At 47.0% G+C, this 13206-nt stretch overlaps 1 protein-coding gene across 1 annotated transcript; it reads right to left on the bottom strand.

Annotated features, from left to right (window-relative positions):
• Window positions 1-282: 282 nt before the first annotated feature.
• Window positions 283-3888, bottom strand: LOC145659426 (uncharacterized). The gene is made up of 2 exons (XM_081722019.1): window positions 3578-3888; window positions 283-1595 (listed from the first exon to the last, which is right to left on the bottom strand). The coding sequence occupies exons 1-2, from the start codon at window positions 3803-3805 to the stop codon at window positions 1110-1112; spliced, it is 714 nt and encodes a 237-aa protein (XP_081578145.1). The 5' UTR covers window positions 3806-3888; the 3' UTR covers window positions 283-1109.
• Window positions 3889-13206: the final 9318 nt, after the last annotated feature.

Genomic DNA, 13206 nt, shown 5'->3' with positions numbered 1-13206 from the left:
TTCTTTTTTTAAATCATTCATGGCTCCACACAAAGCAGATAATTACCAATTGTATGCACCTAATTTTAATCATCCAGTCAAGGTTTTCCTTTTTAAAAAAAGATTGGCGATCTCTAAAAGATAGATTTGGAATGCGACCAAAAAAATTAACACACACACACATACACACACACACACACACACACACACACACACACACACACGTACACACACACACACACACACCTACACACACACACACACGTACACACACACACACACACACCTATACACACACACACACACACACATACACACACACACCTACACACACACACACACACACATACACACACACACACCTACACACACACACACACGTACACACACACACACACCTACACACACACACACACACACACATATACACACACACACACACCTACACACACACACACACCTACACACACGTGCACGCGCTTGCTTGCTCCCCCACACGGTAAGGAAGCACAAGCTCCCATTAATATGAGGCTCATTGAAATCCCACGACAGCGCCTTGGCTGCCGTTTCGGTCTGCCTGACAGCCGTGGTCAACCTGTAGCAGACCTCACCTATACTCGGGGCGAAGATAAATCCTGTGTGATTGATTGGGGTAGGTTTATATTCATTCATTAGCCAAGGCCCTGTCAGACAAGCCCTGGCAGGTACCTTCATGTACGCAGACTTCTCATCTTGGTGTGGTCCTTCGCTTAGAAGCTGCAGCTTATTAATGACATTTTAGACATTAATATTGCGAGGATTAGGAATATCCTCTTTCTTTTGTTCGCCTGACAAACCTTATACTGTTTTTTAAGGGTTCCCTCTCGCACTCTCTTTCTCCTTCTTTCTCTCTTTTCCTCTCTTCTCTCCTCCCTCTCTCCCTCTCTCTCTTTCTCTCTCGTTCTTTATTTTTGTCTCTGTCACTTGCTCTTTTTCCAAATGTCCTTTTTCCTCTCTGCATTCGAGGACAGGTCTAGTAATACAGTTTGAGCAGTGTGAAAAGGACCTATCGTCATGCACATTATTACATTTTTATCCTTGTCTCCACGGTAGCATTTCCCAGACTCTCTCTCTCTCACTCACTCTCTCTCTCACTCACTCTCACTCTCTCTCGCTCGCTCTCTCTTTCTCCTCTGCACTCCTGATACAGTCCAGATACCCTGGAGTGCAGGAGCCCTTTTATTGCATCCAATCCCGTGACTGAGTAGCTGGGAGGAGGATCTCTGCACCAGTGACATATCCCAGATCAGCGCAGGTCTCCCTCCACCTCGGCGTCTCTCATTTTGCCCCGCACTGTCAGATAATGTCGCTATGCGCTGGCATTTGGAGACTTCGCGCGTCGGGCCGCGTTGTCGCGAGGCGTCTGATCCCACGGCCGTCCGCAGGGGGAGAAGACGGAAGGCCACCGAGCCTGGAGGAGGAAACAACCCTCGGGTCTGATGCTGACATTTCTCAAACTCGCGGGACTGGTACCATGGCCCGTTGGAAATGCTCTGTTTATGCAAGGCAGGGCAAGTGCGAGCCACAAACTTGCATCTCACAGTCATCTGCCTCAGACATAACTTACAGCCCTTGACCTGAAAAAAAAACAAAACACAGAGATAAGACAATGCACACTACATTAGTCAAATGTATAACACAGACAGAGGGATTATTCACTCCTTAATCCATTTTAGAAAGAAACTGTGTCTGTTTCTATAGTTTTTCTTAGGATTTATTTTTTCTTTTTCTCTCAGAGTGGTTTAGGAGAGTCTCTTAGTTTAATGGTGAAACTTTGAGTCTCTTCCAAAGAGCTTAGACCGTGCTTGACAACACCACCTCCCTCCTGAGGAAAGACAGGCCTGATATAGCTATCCATCCTTATGGATAGCACTTGCCAATGCCACGTTTATTAGCATTAAAATCTCCTCAACTTCACAGCCAAAGATTAGTGGCTTTTTTCCAGGTATTCTTCCTTCTTGTCCATATGGAAACAGTTCTCTTCATCCCAGAATTACCCCCTCCCCCCTCCCTCGCTCTTTAAAGATTACTGGCATGGCAACTTCAAAATGGCTTCAGATCCCCACGCTCACGCTGGAGCTCGAACGTCTGGCTGTCTGCGGTGCGTGGTGGCCAGGCAGCGCTCTATGAGCCTGCCCCTGAGCTCAGCAGGTGGTCACATGTTCATGAGAGAGGGGGTGGGGTTAAAGTGGACTGAGCTGTATGCCCAAAAATGCCTTTTGGGCATGGCCAAGTATCTGGAACTGGAGTGAATGTGTTATTATTTAGGGTCTGACTTATGCTTCATGTACCCATTCTGAGTTTGGGGAATACACACGGAGTTACTAAATACCCATGTACACTGGGGATTTTAGGCAGCGCACGCATCTTTTTGGCAACCTGAGTGAAATCATGTCCATGGTTAGGCTGCTCACTGCTGCGAACGTAACTCATTTGAAGAAAAAAAATACACAGATTCAAACCTCCGATTGCAATACCGCAAGACAATATACAGGGTAATGGAGAGAGGAAGTCTGAATCCCAGACTTCAATAGGTCAGGTTAAACATCTTCCCTCTTGCCCTCTGCTGGCAGGCAAGGCACCCTACACCACCCCACAGCCACTGGTGTGTGCAGTAAACTCTCATGAGTGAGAAGGGCATGAAATATTCAACACCATTAAAAGATGTAACTTTCACTGGAGCTATAAAAACGTCCAACAGCAATAAGTAACTCATTCACTGGCACCACAGACCTCTTAATTACTCGGGATACAATATGTCTGTGTGTTACCTGTGTACAGTTCTGCTAAAGCTTCCCCTTTGACCGGGCCTGATCCTCAAGTGTCTCTACAGGGATGAGCTCTAATTAATCCTTTGTTACTGTTGTAATGGCACCTTCCTGAGGGAGAACTGGGCTAAGCTCAGAAATATTATTTCATTCTTCCATTGTAAACAACAGCATATCTCAGGGGAAGAGGAGAACGCAGGTTTGGAGGAGGTGAGGGAACCAAGAAGTCGGAAGCACAGTAATTGATTGATTCAGTTATAGAAGTTAAAAATAATAATAATAATATTAATTTTATTATTATTAGTAATAATAATAATGGTAAATCCACCATGCTTTTATTGTCTTGAGAGACAAGGAATTTTGCAGCTTGGCTAGTCGCTTTTATTAGTTTTTTGGGTCTGCTGTACAATCTGTGTTTGGAATGGTAGGCCTTGATGCATCTGTCACAGCCCAGCTGAGGAGGAGTAGACAGAACCCTTCTCTGTCTAAGCCCCTCTCTCCCTTCTCATGCCTCGTCTCGCCTCTGCCTGGCTAATGTCTCTTCCCGCCTGGGCAACTCGCTTCCACCTGTTTCCAGTTTGCTGCTATGGCTTCTCATGCTTGAAGGTCAAAGGCCCACCACCCTCCCGTCATGTCGGCAGGCATGTGAGCAGTGCAGGGTCAGGGCGCCTACAGATCTGGTGCCGGTGGCCAGGCCGCCGTCTACAGCCTGTCCTTAGGACCCCGACCAGTCGATGTGTCCGAGACAGTGCAGCCGTCGCTGCGAGAACAAACATGCTAGGAATACTCACCGGGGCTAGGACATCCTTGTTGGGAACACGTTCCTGCCAAGTGATCTCAAGAATCCTTTTGAGGCTGCGGAGGTGGAAGAAGCTGAGGCGTCGCTCCTGTCTAGCGTATGCCGTCCATGTCTCAGTGCTGTAGAGCACTGTGCTGAGCAGACAGGCCTGGTACACCACAGTCTTGGTGTTAATAGACAGCACTGGATTCTCCCAGACCCTTCTGGAGAGGAGCGCCATCGATGTCGCTGCCTTGCCTATGCACGCGTTGAGCTTGACGTCCAGGGACAAGCTGCTGGAGACAGTGGAGCCAAGGTAGGTGAACTTTCCCACCACACTGAGTTTGTCTGCGGTAATAGAGATGCCAGGGAGTACCGCTGACACGCTGCCACAAGCTGTAGGTCTTCTTCAGACTTATAGCTGCCGCATACGTGCTGATGAGTCTCCGGGATGCCTCTCCTGAGTGATCAGTTGGAGCAGTGTCATCTGCAAGCGGCATCCCTCTGGTGAGGCTTTCTCACACCTTGGTCTTTTGCCATAAATCGTGCCAGTCTGAGCAGCTCCCCTCATCACCTTCTTGTGCGGAGATAAACTCAATCGTCAGGGGGAGTGAAGACATGGAATAGCAGCGAGGAGAAAGAAATACATGCCAAACAGTGTGAAGGAGAGTATGGATCCCTGTTTCACTCGACTCTTGATTGGGCAGGACTGAGGATGACCTGTTGTGTAGGATGGTGGCGTGCATGTTTTGACGGAAAGGGTGCATGCTTGTTGAGTAACGTCTTTCGGAGCATTCTGAAAAGGTCTCTTCTGCTGACAAGGTTGAAGACTTCTGTTAGTGCGACGAAGGCGATATATAGTGGTAGTCTTTACTACTGACACTTCTGGCATTGAAAAGATTGCATTGGTTTCTCAGTCCCCCAGCTGGTGAAGCTGCGCCGGAATTCGTGAAAGACATTAGCAGTAAGCTACTGCACTCATTCCAGCACTTTCGCGACCATACTCAGGGAGAGAAATACTATTTAGTTATTGCAGTACTATTTAGTTCTTATATAAGGTGACTGTATCAGCATTGCCCGTTTCCTGAGGTACCCTCCCAGGTTTTTCAGCAATGGCACAAGAATTCACAAAGATGGTCAAAGAGGGCTTTCTCCTTTTCAGTCTTGATAACCTCCAGTGGGATTCTGGCTGTTCCTGGAGTTTTGCTGCAGGCAAGAGGTTGAATGACTTTGCTGATTTCACACACAGAAAGAAATTGATCAAGAATGGTCTGTGACGGGCGGGGCTTTTGAAGTTGGAGATTGCCGTCTCTGCAACACGGTGTTTTCACGTCCGTAGAGAATCTGGTAGTCCTCGGCCGACTTCACCTCCCATCTATGATGACTTCGCCTAAGGAGGACTTTAGTTACGCCGTCCTGATTTTGGGTGTTGCCAGAGCGCAGATAGCTGCCAGGGACTTTCACCCAATAGTCGTTGGCACAGCATCTTGCAGTTTATTGAGTGTCGCTACAAGCTTTCTTCAATGATGCAAGGGTGTTCTCTGAGGGGTCCCTTTTATATTTGACGAGGGCTGTCTGTTTGGCTTCTATGACAGGCTCGGGCATCGTGATCTCAGCTCCAAACTAGTCTGGGGTTTTCCTCTCTCTTGCCAAATGTGTCAATGGCTGTATTGTAGGTACCTCAGCAGGTACAGTTCCACCTCTGTTCAACAATGCTGGCAGGGCTGTCCTTGCCCAGTGGAGTTGGTGAACTGCTAACTGAGGTGGAGAAGTGTTATGTTGAATAATAATAATAATAATAATAATAATAATAATAATAATAATAATAATAATAATGCCTTTAATATGACAAGCTTTAATTTTACTGGCTTTTGTAAAGTATATTATTAAATTCAAGTTGTTATCTTGAAAAGTTGTATTATAACAGAGGATTTCTAATGATAAACCATGTTTGTTTAACCATAAATATATCCTGGCGAGTTCGGTAATGACATTTGCAGATTTAATCTTAAGTCTGCTCGTTATCTACAGTACATTCTTAGTCATTTGACAGGCAAACTAATGTACAGTACAACCGCATCACCACTGAAAGCATTCTGCAAAGTAATGTCACATACTTTAATTATGTAAATGCCTGCCTGACTAGCAGAGGGAATGTTACACTGGTACATTTTACAAAACTGCACATGTCCCTCCATGTACTGCCAATATCCACATTATGTTTAACAATTAACTGGGAAACTATGTGGACCTACCGAATAGCACCTACAAATATAATTAAGGAAATCTGAATATGAAAATCCGCCTTATTGAAGTGTATTAATTATATAACAGTCATGCTCGGCAGCTCTGCTGTCTGCTTCAGATGTGCTTCCTCCGTCTTCTGCAGGCAGTGAGCAGGGTGATGCACACAGTCTTCTCATTACTTTCCTTTGTTTTTGTTTTTTGTTTATTTGTTCTGCAAGTATATGTGTATGTGCACACGCATGTTTTAATGTATTGATGTGTGCATGCTTGTGTCTGTGTGTGTTTGTGTGTGTGTGTGTGTGTGTGTGTGCGTATATGTTCATGTATGCAAGTGTGCATGGTTGTGTGTATGTGTGCACGCATGTTCATGTATGCATGTGTGCATGCTTACGTGTGTGCGTGCGCACACCTGCATGCTCGTGCATTACCAGATTGCGCGTTTGAGAAGCATTGTGTTTTCCACCGTGCAGCCGGAAAATGAAACAGCACAAACTGTCCTCAGTCCCTCTAACAAAGGCAGGCCATGGCAGCTCCTGCCTGTAATTTTCTGTCCATTAAGCCTAACAATAGTGAATAAGGTGAATGTTCACCTGCATGGGTTCCACTGTTTCCCTGAGACCTTGGTACAAGCCAGCCTCCAGCAACAATCAACAGCTCCACACAGGAAACAAACAGTGTTTTGTGGCCTCAGCGCCCCTGAGGAGAAGAGCGCTTCTCCACTGCCTCGCTGACCTTCAGTTTAAATGGCTCTGAAAAGGAATTATGTGTCATATGCATGGACACCCATCCACACACTTATGGAAATCGCAGTGTTCTCGGGTCCCTATCGGAACCTGAGAGTGGCCTCAGAGGACATTGCCAAGGTAACAACAATGCACCTTCCAGGATTCACAGGGCTGACACAGACACTGCATCCTCTGTACAGGTTACATATATGTACAGTATCATAGTCAAGAAATGTGTATCGGATATGTATGAATGAATATGTATGGATATTGTTCTTTTATGTATTTAGTCTATTGTTCTTAAGATGCTTTTCAGTGGCGGTTTCTTATCACCCTAAGTGCCTCAGTGTACTTACCCTTCTTCCTCTCCAGGCTGTACTTCATGGATTCTCACACCATTGCACCATGTTGAGGAAAAGGGTCTTGTGGGAGAGTAGAGACACTGCAGGCTGCCCAGCCGGACACAACCGACCACAGAGACCCGGGTGTGGGCAGCAGTAAGGTGACGCACACACCGCCGGCAGTGGATGTGGGCGTGTTGCAAGACAAAACGGACACAAAGCCGCGTTTGGTCATTTCACTGAGCACATGTCCACTTAGCTATCACACACGCGCACACATGGACACACACACACACACACACACACACACACACACACACACACACACACACACACACACACACACACGCACGCACACAGACGCAAATATGCGCGCACGCAAACACACACACTTGCATAAACACTCATGCATGCATGTGTGCATGCACACTCGCATGCACACAGACAAACACACAGATACACACAAACACACACAGAGCCATCTCCCTGTGGGCACAGGACAGTGGCCCAGCATCACAAGAGGCTACTACAGCTGGCAGACAGAGCCAGAGAGAGAGAGAGAGAGAGAGAGAGAGAGGGGGGGGGAGGTTTGCAGGGAGGGGTGGGGGGTTGGGGGGCAGTAATCTCTAGAGATACCGTGGGTATTATTTTGCTCTGGTGTGCTCAGCTTGGCCAGACTGTGTCTTGTATAGCCTGGAGCTGCTTGGGGCAGTGGGGATGTTGTCAAATGGGCCTCATGTTCTTTTGAGCATGAAAGATGAAAGAAGAAAAAAAAACACATCTGCGGTGGCCGTTTATCAATGGGATGTAAACAAGAGAGAGAGAGAGACAGAATGAGAGAGAGAGAGAGAGAGAGAGAGAGAGAGAGAGAGAGAGACAGAATGAGAGAGAGAGAGAGAATAAGAGAGAGAAAGAGAGGACATAAATACATCTTTGAATGGAAAATCCTCTATTATCCTTATCCCTTTTTTAGTGCATTTAAATTCATTCAAACAAATGTTTAAAATGACACAATCACACGTTTAAATTCACCTCCGCCTAATGGCAGCACTCCACTTCTCCCCGGCTACTGCAGCGGCTCGACACAGCGAGGGGGTGATTCTCAGCGACAGGCCTGCCGTGTCTGCAGCCAAAGGTGTTGGCAAATTATCGGTGTGGATGCAGCCGAGGGCCTCACACGGACAATCTCGATGTGCTAAATACACTCAAATGCACTCCCTCACCAACTAATGACGAGACCTCTGACTCTGGCGAAGACCAGGGACTGGCGCTCCGTGGATGACGGCGTGTTTCCAAGCGCAACGATGAAGGAAGACGCAGGGCTACGCGAGTGGTCCTGCGTGACGGGTTGACGCAGGCAGTTGAAGTCAGCAGTGCTGTACGTCATGGCTGTGGGCCTCCCCCGTTGGCCCTGTGCACTACATGATCAGAACAATATGGGGAGTGTTCTTTGGGGCTGGCTTGGGAGAGCACCCTCACGTCTGTCTGGAGAGGAGGGAACAGCCATGGGGAGGGCTCGGGGGAGGGGGCGGCAGGGCGACATGAAAAGGTGGGAGTTGTGCCGCTCGTTGGGGTGAAACAGCAGGGTCTGTTGTATGCGCGCGCGTGCGTGTGTGTGTGTATGTGTGTGCGCGTGTGTGTGTGTCAGAGAGAGTGCTGAGGGAGGTGTGATCACTGGCAAGATGGCAGTAAAAACAGTGGATCTCACCTATTAATGCCACAGATAGGGGGGATCAGGGTGTAATTGATATCATTGTCATGAGCTAATCAAATGGGGACTCAGTCTAGGCCTCAACCCCCTGCCCAATTGTGTTTGTTCCCTTTTTTTCCCCGGAGAGTATAAATATCACATTTTACATGTGTACAAGTTTTTTGTACCTATTGAACCATCTTGTTAGAGGGTCTGAACAGCGTGAAGTAGCTCTTGTGAGAACAAAAGCATCGGTAGTGGGCGTAACACACATGGAAATGCATAAGACCAAAAAAACTAATCACACCACCCCAGCTCAGATCCAGCCGCAAGAACAAAACATCAGAGTTATTCACCATCGTGCGTGAACCAGGAACCGAAGCGGAACTGCAGAGAAGCCCATAAGCACGGCCAACCATCGGAGGCCTCTGTTTCCGTGCTTTGGGGCACTGTCGTCCATCCTTAGAGAGGCGGAGGCTCTTCCGTGGTCGGAAGCCAGAGCTGGGGGAACTAAAGAGATGCCTCCATTGATGGCAGGTCTAGCTCCAGGGGGTTCCTCTAATCTTTCCAGGCCATCCAATTAGCGTTTGTCCGATTAAAAGCTGCCCCCAACCACCTCAACCCCCATCCCCCCCCGCCCCCGTGTTTTTTTCCGCCGATCGCTCAGTCACCTGGGCCCGGCGGACAGCTGCGGATGATGAATTGTTCATTTGTTCTCGTCTCGCTGGGGAGGCCCCGCCCCCGCCCCAGGCCATTACACATTGCAACATATGCAGCGCAATTTTTAAGCAGGGGCCGGCGTGAGCCCATCTCCGATTCCGATCAGATGTGCGGGTTGCTGATTTGATGCACCGGAGGGGAGGGGTGATGAGGGCCGGGGTCAGAAGGGGCCCGCGTTCAGGCCCTCGCCGGGAGGAGCCGCACGCTTGCCGGAGACCACAGCCCCGACCAGGGAACGAAGCTGACTTTCTCCTTCACCTCGTGCTGAAGCCACGAGCCCCGAGTCAACCCCCCGTGCCTTGCTGAGCCCCAAAGACCAGACATGCAGCAAACAGAGATAAGGCCTACAATTACCGTAGATTACAATCGCAGGGAGATAGAAACATGAACTATACACTAGTTCTTTACGGCCACCGATGCAAGTAATCACTGTGTGCTCTGCACTGTGCATTTGACTTAAAATATTAATTCTGGAGTGTATATAATTTTTTTTATAGAAAAAAATACAGCAAACAACAAAACAGGCACTCCATTGCAATTTTGACTACCTTTATACACACACACACACACACACACACACATATATATAGAGAGAGCAGAGGCCAGAGGTGTTTCTCTCAGGCATGTCCACTGTGCGTGCTGCGCTCATTAGAAACCCTAAGACAGAAATGCATTTTTCCACATAAACAAACCCTGAGAGGACAATGAAAGAAAGGTACTAAACGTTGCATAGAAAGAAACGCAGCGAGTCAGGTAGGCTCTGACAGGCCGAGAGCCCTCCGCCCGGCCCGCCGTCTGCAGCGTGGCACACGGGCCTGCGCACAGCTGCTAATGAAAGCTTGAGAGAGAGGCTAATGTGAGAAGGGGGAAATTTCCATGCTTGATCTGCTGAAGCAGTTGTCAAGAGGTTAAGGTGAAGGCCAATCTAGCTATAGAGGAGCTCGGATTAAAGTCTTTGAGATATGGATCTGGGGCCCTTGCGGCTCTGAGTACTGGGCTTAACTATCATATCCGTGGACAGACCGATCAATACTTCCCCCACTTTCTTCTCCCCCCCTTCAAGTAGATTTTGGTGGGGCTTTTGTGGGATCCCCGTCTCTGCCCTAATGACATGGTGGGAGCACGATCGTTTAGACTTTGCTTCGATCACGGCGCGCTTGATGGACTGTTTCGGAACTGGTCTCTAGTTCTCTTCCAAAGAGGAGAAGAATAAGAAGGTAGATTTTATTAACAGTAGCGGAATGCCAAATTCAAATAATATTTCGATGAGTTTGAACTGAAATTTGGTTCAGGACTCTAAGGTCTTGTTCACTTGGAACTGATTTTTATGTGAAACAAACAACTTAAGCCTGCTACTTCCAGCCAAGCCTTGCCAAGAGTGACCAAAGCGCTGTCACTTTTAGGGCATCTTAAAGCACTCATATGACACTGTCCATACAGTCTCTTCAGTGACATTAGTTCCGCACTGCTTTTGGGAAACTCGTCTCTAATAGTTTTCAAACCCAATTTAATCTCAAACCTTCTGATGTCAAACTGAAGAAGCCATCTCCTGTGACATTTAGGAATGTCAAAAGCCTTTTGATCACTGATTGAGACACAACATGAATCAAAACGATCGATTGCCCCTCTAAGTCCAACAAAGGGACACATCCTCGAAACAAGGGCACTCCGGACCCCCTGGCGGTTTTGCTGAAGCCACGTTTCAACGGTCACTATGTTTACAGAGTCACACCCAGTTAATTATGTTATTCCTACTGTTGCAGACAGCAAATGAATTTCAAAAAAATCCATCACATTACTAACATTACGAGAGTCGTTTCTATCAATATTCTAGAGTTCTGTGATTTCCTCCTTTGCAGTCTGAAGTGGCTTCACTACATCCATCTTGCTGAGACCACGGCAGGCTTGAAAAGAACCATAACAAAGCTGTGAAACTGAGGCGACACCGCTCACGAAAACTATTGGCAGAGAGCGGCCAAAATAACTGTGAATATAACCCGACATGAAACGGAGTAATAATAGTCGTAGCGGTTTTAGAAGCGGTTCCATGTCATTTTAAGAGCGGCCCGTAACACAATAAGAATGACTGGCATGAGTACAGGACTGCATTAAACAATGCTGGAATAGTGAAAACTACAGACCCCAGAAACAGTCAACACCGTTGGGTGTTTACAGTGTATTTCTGGTTCATTCATGCATCTGTTTTTATGCTTTCTGGGAGGAACAGGGGAAAGTCCAACATATGCATCACGCTTGGAAATAAATGTGGCTGACCCAGCATCCATGAGAGACAGAGAGATGAACCTCCCACAAAAGATGCTTTCATTGTATGATCTGGTGGGTCACCGTTCAAATTCAATTTCATGCTCTGAGTCAAAGATGCTGTTTGGCAGCCAGTCCAGGAGACACAGAGATGAGAGAGAGATCAGGCTGATAATATATAGACTCCAACTCTCTCCTCTCACTGACCTAACTGGAACCAAATGGCCTCCCTGGCTAAAACGTTGAGAAACAATAAATGTCTTTCTTGGCCACTTCTGTTTACTTAGAAAGCAATTTAAAGTTTCTAATTAATCACCACCAACCGTATGATGTTACTTGAGATGCATTCTGTTCTAACCAAATCAGAGCTCACAACAGCTGCTTTAAATAGACACAGTTAGAGAGGGATCTCTCTGCCATAGTGTATCACAATGCTTTCATTAGTGTGTCATTTTGAATTTCCAGCAATGGCTGCCAAGAGATTATTGCTGACACATTCCTGTAAACTGTAAAAGATGCAGAGAGCTGCTTTATTGCTTTGCCATCCCTATTCTGGCAAATCTGACATACGCACAGTGCCAGAGTCTAAGCATACACAGGCTGAAACTAAACTAGAGAGAGAGAGAGAGCGAGCAAGAGAGAGAGAGAGAGAGAGAGAGAGAGAGAGAGAGAGAGAGAGAGAGAGAGACTGACATATGGAACAGGAAAATGGAAAGTGTTTCTTCTGACCCTGGTAAAGACCTATACAGACAGGACAATGAAACTCAAAATGACATCAAAGACAGCCACGGTGACCAAATGCATGATTTCTGAGGCTACAGATTTGGATGTGGTCAAACGCAGGCCTGACTTCAATAATATTATGACCATGACCCTTTTGGGACTTGGTGGTGGTGGTGATGTATCTCTGAGACAGTCATCCCAGTCTTTGTGCTCGGATGCACACAAGACATCTGAATAGGCCACAGTAACTGATGACTGTCCTCTTTTGAGCTGGATGAACTCATGCTGATTGTGGCCGGTTTTCCAGCTACCAAAGTCTGGGATTACGTTCTCGTTCACTCTGCTGCCCAGCTTGTCCGCTGTGCTCCAAAACACACGCAGGATCATTGCTTTGTTCCCTCCTCCCCCTTTAAAGGAAGATCTGAGAGGGAGCATTTAAAATTGTTATCAGTCTTTGGCTTGTCGGCTTAGTTACTTTAGTATATCGGTTATCAGATAATACTCCTTTTTTTTTTTTAAGTATGTAGACGTACACTATTCATTGTGTATTTAGTAGCCTAAATAAGTCTGCCTACTTAGTCACATTTTCTTAACAGTTTCAGCAGGTTTACTAGACGTGAGTAATAGTGTTTCCTGTGTGTTTCTCAAATGCAGGTAGGCCTACACGTCGCGAACAGCATTTCACTCTAGAGTGCGATGAAAAAAAACGAAACAGTATTAAGGACGACCTTTCTCATAAGAATCGGTGAGCATTATTAGCAGCTTGAGAATCAAGCCCAACCCCCCCCCCCCCCCCCCCCAAAAAAAAAATGCTTAATGAAAGTTTGGGGGAAAAAAGCTCTCAGAAATGAAATAGCACTTAGAAGGCAGTGCACAGCCAGAAGCCACTTTATGCAGAGGCCTGGAGGCAAGGTCTCGTTTCATCCTCCTTAAA

Source organism: Electrophorus electricus, chromosome 10, assembly GCF_041902795.1.
Source record: "Electrophorus electricus isolate QZ-2024a chromosome 10, ASM4190279v1, whole genome shotgun sequence".
NCBI lineage: Eukaryota > Metazoa > Chordata > Actinopteri > Gymnotiformes > Gymnotidae > Electrophorus > Electrophorus electricus.
Note: the sequence above shows the minus strand (reverse complement) of the source record. Positions and strands in the feature narration are given on the sequence as shown.

What these genes read in the sequence shown, in the direction of transcription:
- LOC145659426 (XM_081722019.1), bottom strand. Translation starts at nt 3,805, where the DNA reads ATGGCGCTCCTCTCCAGAAGGGTCTGGGAGAATCCAGTGCTGTCTATT. An exon ending in ACAAGGATGTCCTAGCCCCG is followed by an intron (nt 1,596 to 3,577) that starts GTGAGTATTCCT and finishes TTTTTTTTTCAG; the next exon opens with GTCAAGGGCTGTAAGTTATG.